The sequence below is a fragment of the Solea solea genome, chromosome 7, assembly GCF_958295425.1.
Source record: "Solea solea chromosome 7, fSolSol10.1, whole genome shotgun sequence".
NCBI lineage: Eukaryota > Metazoa > Chordata > Actinopteri > Pleuronectiformes > Soleidae > Solea > Solea solea.
In genome coordinates, this window is record NC_081140.1 from 17,620,768 (window position 1) to 17,628,735 (window position 7,968).

At 41.6% G+C, this 7,968-nt stretch overlaps 1 protein-coding gene across 2 annotated transcripts in view; it reads left to right on the forward strand.

Moving 5' to 3' along the window:
- The window catches only part of sik2b (salt-inducible kinase 2b), a 48,363-nt gene extending 40,608 nt beyond the window's left edge, over nucleotides 1-7,755 (forward strand). Inside the window, exons 12-15 of one of the 2 annotated variants that reach the window (XM_058634519.1) lie at nucleotides 587-744; nucleotides 1,488-1,601; nucleotides 2,413-2,501; nucleotides 3,437-7,755. In XM_058634519.1, the coding sequence (XP_058490502.1) occupies nucleotides 587-744; nucleotides 1,488-1,601; nucleotides 2,413-2,501; nucleotides 3,437-4,079 (1,004 nt within the window). In that variant the 3' untranslated portion in view covers nucleotides 4,080-7,755. The remainder of the gene's footprint in view (nucleotides 1-586; nucleotides 745-1,487; nucleotides 1,602-2,412; nucleotides 2,502-3,436) is intronic. The other variant, XM_058634520.1, reaches the window with a different exon arrangement.
- The last annotated feature ends 213 nt before the right edge of the window (nucleotides 7,756-7,968 follow it).

Consider the following 7,968-nt stretch of genomic DNA (forward strand, 5'->3'; position numbering starts at 1 on the left):
AAGCTGCATTATTTTCTGCTTGCTGTTTGTAAAACACCTGTGATTGAGCCAAGTATACACTATAATTATAGCATCAAAGTGTTCTTTACCTCTACAGCCCTGCATTGACAGCCTGCACTGCATGTTCCCAGTTTATTCATTTATTTATTTATTTATTTATTCCTCATAATCCTCTTTGGAGAGAGCGTTGATGCGGTGGATTCTTTTGCGTCAGACTGCTGACTGTGGTTTTAAATAACTCCCACCATCGCAGTGAGTCAGGTCCCATCGTTCACAGATGCAGCTCGTCACCACTGGATGGGTCTCGCCACTTTCTGTTGCACACACTCACACAGAGATACTTTCATGTGTGTGTGTATATGTAACCACACACCCACAGTGGCTCATGACATACATACAGTCACAATCACATTGGTCACTGAAAAGCGTTAACTGGTCAACTACTACACGGATATCCGTTGGGATAAGGCCTGATTGTCTGTTAGGGTGAAGCTCCTGACGTCCTGTTGTGGAGAGAAAAGTGATTTCATTCGATGAAGGAATCCATTGTGACTCTGTATTGTGGGGATTTGTTTTGTGCTCTCAGGTCTGGTTGCATTTCGTCAGCATCTCCAGAACTTGGCGAGGACCAAAGGCATCCTGGAGCTGAACAAAGTACAGATGCTAGTGGAGCAGATAGGCTCCGGGGAGGGAGCCGTCATGGGCCCCCTGGGACCACAGCACCACTTGCACAACCTGATGGAGGTTAGACCTACTGCAAAACACTCATACATCCGTCAATGAAACCCATTCAAGATCTTTCTGTTCCCAGTGTCCAACTCCTCATCCCATGTTACCCAGAAAAAAAAAAAACTACCTAAAAAGCACCCAGGATGTTGTGTAACATCAGGAGAGGCAGCCAACTGTGGCTTGTTTACTGTCTCCTGTCCTCCTGGGGCCTGGAGCCTGGAGCCTAGGCCAAAGTGAATGCAGCCATTGTTGAAGTCAGTCAGACTCACCCATAGTAGTGACTGGCTCTCAATAGGCAAAGCTGCAAGCACACAAAGACGGGCACACATGTACACAAAATGATGCACAACCAAAACACACAAACACAGAGGCAGCCTCTGTATCACAAAGACAGACAACATCTACTTGTTTCCTCCTGTCCATCTTATAATGCAATAACACAGCTCTTTGTTGGTTATGATGCCCAGTCCCTATCATCCATTTAATTTCCTTTCATTTCATTTAACTAATGGGTAATCCCAGGGGTGCATGCCATTTAGAGAAAAGCATCTGGCTGATCAGTCACCACACAGGCATTTGGGCAGGAGAAAGCATGGATAATCCAGTTAGACCCCACGATGAAGCACCCAGACCCTGACACCGTTTTATTAAGCATCAGGAGAGGGCATCTGGAGTACACATGTCCCTGTGTGTGGGTGTGAAGAACACACGGGCACAACACGCATCCCTTGTTCTAATACGTCATGTTTTGATCAAAGGGTGAGGCATCCAAGCAGCAGGAGGGTCTAGCTTTATACCAAGGCGCTCCACAGCCGCCTCTGCTGTCACGAAGACAGAGTTTGGAGACACAATACCTCACTCATAGATTACAGGTACAGTCCAACACTGGAACTATGACAACATTCAGTGAGTCAATGAATTTTGATTTAAGCTTTGCCATGATGTAACCGTTTTTTTTTTTTTTTTTTTTGAGGGATTTGGATTAAGGATGTTGTTGGTGTGGCCTGTGTACTTCTGCACTTTATTATCTTTCTCTTTTTTTTTCTGCTCTTCTTTAACCCTTTAACACCTAAGCCTCAAAATGTCCATCTGGACTTTTTTTTCTTATTTTTAGCCAGAAAATTGTCCCATGAGTGAGTGCTTTTGCCCATTTTTCCAGATTAACCTTCAATATCTGGCAGTTATTTACAGTTTACCGCATGTTAAAATAGTGTATGAACAATTTAAAATGAAGAAAAACCAAAAGGTTTATTTAGAAAAAAGGTTGTAGTTGTACATGAACACCAGAATTTGTGTGTTAAATTTTAAATTTGAGCAGTGTAACACATATTTAAAATAACATTTGTTGAGCAACTTCTCAGCTTAATAGCACAAACTGTCACATAATTACGACAATGCAAGTTGTGGTTGTGCGAACGTGTCGTTTTCGATACAGTCGGTGTTAAAGGGTTAATTACTTCCTTTTAGCTTTTGTATTCTTTCGTGAGTTTTATATCTGAAATTGTTTTGTCTCCGTAACTATTTGTATTATTTATGCTGCTATCTTGACCAGGACTCCATGGAAGAAGAGGTCTTGTATCTTATTAAAGAATAAATGAAATAAAATGACTCAGATCTTATCCAGTTAACATGGTGTTTATCCTGAGAGCAGTAATAAGTCCTCGTCTCTCCTCTGCCCTGAAGGCCAGCGTCTTAGCCAACAGTCCTGCTAGCTGCCAACTTTTCTGTAAGGAGACTCCACGAAGTTTAGAGCAACAGCTGCAGGAGCACAGGTAAATCACGCCGTGACAGTCTGCTTTTTATCATATTTATAATGCATGTTTTTCAGAAACATTTTTACTCACTCACTGAGCTTCTGGAATAGACGTTTATTTCAAGTCATTCATTCAGACTCTGTGTTGATTTTTGTCATTTCTGTTTGTTCTTCATTTTGAAAACTTCCAAAATTCGTTTGCACAGATTCATCATTTTACCACGTGTAACATCTTTTTTCCGTCACTATTTTTACACGGATGCAGCTGTGAGGCGAGCCAGCTCTGTAGTCCCCACGTTTTAAATCACAGCACTGATGAGCAGTTGATTGGTCGGATTCTTGTTGAGCACATCAGAGCTGTTTTTAGTCGCTGAACAAAATGGTGATTTGTAGGCCAACAATTAACACCACAGCTGCAACGCATCCCACGTTTGATTTCAGCGTTTGAGTTTCCCCATTGTCTAAATTTACCTACCTATGCACAAATTATGCATGTTTAGCATAGGCCTGCATACGAGCTTATAAGATGATTATAAATGTAAATAATTGTGTGAATAAAAGCATAATTAACTCATTTGTTGTTACTTTTATTAGACACTTAGACCATATAAGTGGCAATTAACTATTAACTAAGTAACTATGATTGTTATTATTATTATCATTAACTGTAAAAGCACACTCTTGATGATGATTTTAGTTTATGAGACATAATAAATTGGAAGAAATAAAATAAATCTCAACAATTGTTAAAAGGTATTTTAACTGTTTCTAATAAGAGCCTTTGAGTCTCTTAAAACCATTCATAAGGGTTAACTATGCCATTATTAGCACTCATTTGACTATCTTATGATAATAAGCATCATAAATGATCTTTTAAGTGTCTTATTAATTGTTAGAAGCAGCTTATTACAGCTTGTTTTTCTCACTCTGTGCTCTGTGACACTCTCTCTGCAGACTGAACCAGAAGAGGATGTACCTGCAGCAGTCACAGGGCTTGGGGCTGCAGACCTACTTCAACCAGATGCAAATAGCTGAAGGCTCGTACCCGACAGGCAGCCCTCCCCTGGACCACACTATTCCTCAGAGCTCCCCTCAGTCCCCAGCGATGTCGGGTGCCCTTCAGCCGCAGCCCCAGCAGCAGGGCAGCACTCAGGCCTCGCCTCCTTTCAGCCACCCCCATAGCTTAAGCCCCCTGATGGAACCCGGCGAAGGCCTGGTTTATGATCCATACATGAGCCATCACCACTACACCCAGCAGCTGCCCTCTGCGTCTCACCTCCACCACCATCTCCAACATCCCCAAACTCATGAAGCTTCTCCCGGTAGCTTGGGCTTCGTCTACGCTGCAGGCTGTGAGCAGCCGGCGGTCGGCCCTTCTGCTATGGCTCTTCACCCAGATATCTATGAGTTTCCAGTGGACCCCATTGTGATGGTCCCTGCTGCTCCAGGAGAGGCTGAAGCTGGGTTTGTGGCTAGAGGATTAGCTGGTCCGGGGGAGTCAGACGGGCTGAACCTGCCCGAGCTGCAGAGCTCCCTCCTGGACAGTGAGATGATGGAGACAGTGGACTCCCAGCATGGCTTTGTACTGGTTAATTAAGCCAGCTGAGGGGGTTGATACGAAGCGGTATTAAACAATGAGAACCTACCTAGCATTAAAAGCAGGGAGAATGGAGATATAAGTGGAGGCCGTAAGCGTAGCAACAGGGAAGGAGAAGTGTTCATTTTTGTATGACTAATACAAACTTAATTTCTTAGTTTTGTCAAACCTCAGACAACATTTCTACCCTCCCTTTGCCTACCTCCCTTTCTCCTTCTCCTCCTGTTCATGTTCTCATCAGCTCTGTGAGGCAGGAACAGGTCCCATACACGCAGAACTCGCCATGCTGACTTGGCGAGGCTGCTGTCGTCACCTGTGAGGACTGAGCCGTGCGATGCCGGGGGAAGGGGGAACGCTGCCAGACTGCGTGCAGCGTTTCACTTACAAATGGTTTAAAGTTAACTGAGTTGGGGTTGACTGAGTGGCAACCAAAAGCACAATGGCTGACAGTGCTTTGTTTGTATTTAAAATAGGACACCATCGTCGCATCTCAAAACACTTTTCTGCTTCTTTTTTTAATGTCGTTAGATTAAAAAAAAAAAAAAAAAAAAACACAAACAAAAAAACAAGTGAACTAGAATAATTAAAAAAAAAATGCCCTCATTTATCACGGTACCATGATCATCACCACAAATTCAAATATTAAATGTCAGTTTTTTGGAAATCATTTTACAAAGGCTAATATAACGACCACGCCGAGGTCTCAGCACTAACATTTATCGTTATTCCTCAACAGAAAAAAAAAAGGTAACTTTGTTTGTTATTTGCCTCAAGTACATGCTGAGTGAAGCACTAGGTCAGTGAATAATGCACCATTTAGCTTCTGCTACATTTGTGCTCTTTACAGTGATAAACTCGCTTTTTTTCAGTTAACTGACTCATGAAAAAAAGGAAATAGATTTATATGCAGGCTTTTGTGGAGACTCTGTGACATTACAGTCAATTATACACTTTTGTTTGTTTGTTTCCTTCATGGTTTTATGTAACTTGTAACTACTGATCCTGATTTATTTCTTTACACTACTGAACTGCGCCACCTTTTTCCATCCAGGTTCACTGCACACACACACACACACACAGTAAGATGAGAATCATCTGCCTGCTCATGTCACTTTCACCAGGTGAATCGTGGCTCATGTGTGCGCCTGATAAATGAGGGCTGACATAGTTGTCGTGTGTTCGGTCGAGACGTTGCGGTGTTAGACAAGTGAATATTTCTGTGGCAATACTGAAGCAATATTAATCCTTAAACGTTTGAAAGGATTATGAACGGACGCCTCACCTGCACAGCCAGTTCCAATTGGTTCCCGGGGACCTCAAAGACGTCAGCAGTGACATCATTTGAGCTGATGATGTAACCAGGAGATAATCTCTCTCTCTCTCACACTCTCTCGCTTGTCCGGGGACATGCAGGGATAAGCCTGGACAGTCGTATGAATGTGTGTGTGTGTGTTTGGATGTGATTATATTTGTTTTGCACAATTCAGACACAATTTCCTCTTCATCCGTCACTTCTAAAACACTGTATCCTGACACTTTTCCTTTAAAAACAGCACAAACTGCTCTTTTTTTCTTCTTCTTCTCTCACTGCACACTTGTAGCTTCTGGATTAATTCTGACTCCTTGACACGCTCCCTTGTATTGTTTTAATGATATTTCTAATAATAATGGAACGACTCTATGAAGATACACTGCGGTAGATAAAGGTTGAATGAAAGAAAGAATGTTTCCTCTCTGCTGTAAGACAAAAGACATCATCAGTGACCCAACACTGGATTCTGACGAGTGGCTCACACGCCCGCTATGTGACAAGACAGACGGCAAGCCAGCAATGAGATGTTTGTAAGAGTGTACGCCTTCTCCTGCACACCATGTTGATTTAGAAACAGTGGGAAAGGTCAGAGGGCAAAGATGAGATTATTGGACTGTGAACATCTGCCAGAGGTCAGGGGTTAAATTGCAGGAGTCGCACAAAGCAGTCTGTAGACGCTGCACTGGACAGGATAACTTGAGAGTTCACAGTCAGGCTCATGAGTACAGGCGTGTGTGTGGATGAAGTGTCATTATATACAGTAGTAAACAGTCTTTCATGATGGTTTTAAAAATAGGGACCAACTGTGATTGCAGTCCTGTGCAAGACAAAGAGGACAAATCCACCCTGAAAGGCTTCTAACACTGTCCCAACAGAGAAGGAAAGTTACTATTCATTCACTTTTGTTGTCATTAGTTATGTTTTTCTCGTTTTTTTTGTTTTGTTTTTGTTTTTAATGTAGTATATATATCAATGTCTCAGGGCCCAAGACGACATGTTTAGATTTCCTCTGAGCAGCAGCAGCAGTTTGAAACACTTTCCGTTTAAGATGAAGAAAAAACAAAACAGGCACTTTTTGCATTAAAATTTGAAAACCATCAGTCACTCCTCTTGTCAGAGGAAAAGCCTCGTCAGTCAGCGTGCAGCTCTGACATTTATCAGTCACGGAAAATGATAAACCACAGAAACAATGTGACAAATGTGGTCTGTGCAGCCACGAGACCTGTTACGTAACACTGTGTCTCGTGGCTGCATGTATATCTCCACCCTGAAACCTACAAACTCGTAGGGTAGCTGGATGTTTGTCTGCTCACAGGAATATGCTCACACCCAGCACTCTGTGGGTCAAACAGAAGTTACAGATCGTCAGGTACCGCGTAAATACACCGTGGTGTGAGAGAATCAAAAGGGTGGATTTCGCCTTTTTTTTTTTCCTTTTTTTTCTTCTTTTTTTTTTTTAGTGAATTTTTTTGATGATTGTTTTCGTTCATCTCGTCAGCGGTGAGGCTAGAGCGGTGACAGGATGATCGGTGGAAGTTGAATACTGGAGCACTTTGACAAACAAGGGGAAGATGAGATGTAGCGAGAGAGGAGGAGGTGACTGTGGTGGAGATGGGGAAAGGTTTGTGTTGCACTGCTGTTTCCTGGCAGATGAAATGAACCACGATCTGTAGGAAACACCTTTCTCCTCCTCTTCCCCACCAATAATGGACACAAAAGGAATTTCTTTCAAAGAAAGACCAGACATAGTAACACTTGATCTGATTGTTTTGATTTTAATCCAAGATGGAGAAACACCTCTCCGTCGCCGATGAGTGTTCTTTGTACAAATTAGGGATGTAGTGAATCTTACGTGCACAGAATTTTGTGTTGAAAGTGTTCAGTGTGCCTTTTACTTTTGGTATTTTCAATCTAAGATTTTAAATAGAACCATCATTTCTGGTTTGACCCTTGTATCGTTTGTTTTATTATGATTATTTCTTCCTTTTCTGTATTTGTTTTTCTTTCCTGAAAGTAGGTAGAGCCAGGTTTTACAAAGGTACAAAACCAAAGTCCCTCAGAAGTTTCCCTGTACGACCCACCATGTGGAGTTTTGGAGCTTCTTCTTGTCAGCTTCTCTACTGTGCTTTTTTTTTTCTTGTTGGTCAATGAGTGTACGCCATTTAAAAGTATTATAGCAATATTTCTCTAGTTGAAGACTTAAGTCATGAAGAATCTAGTGGACGTGTTTCATAAGTATCATAATTTCACCTCCTGCTGATAAAACATTGATCTATCAATAGAAATCCAGTTTTATATTTACCTTCATTGATGTTGACCACACATAAGCTAACTTGCTGTTGAGATTAAAAAAGGTTTATTGAACAGTGTTGTGACGCCTGTTTTGTTTTTTTTGGAACAACTTAAATGTTTTCTACAAAATGCTGCGCTGTCGTCTCTGAAGTACGGAAGAGTGTTAGTGCCACATACAAAAATAAAACTATGAATTCTTAGATTAAAGTCAGAATTCTGAAAAAAAAAGTCTGAATTCTGAGATTAAATAAAAAATCAGAATTCTGAGATTAAATAAAAAAATCA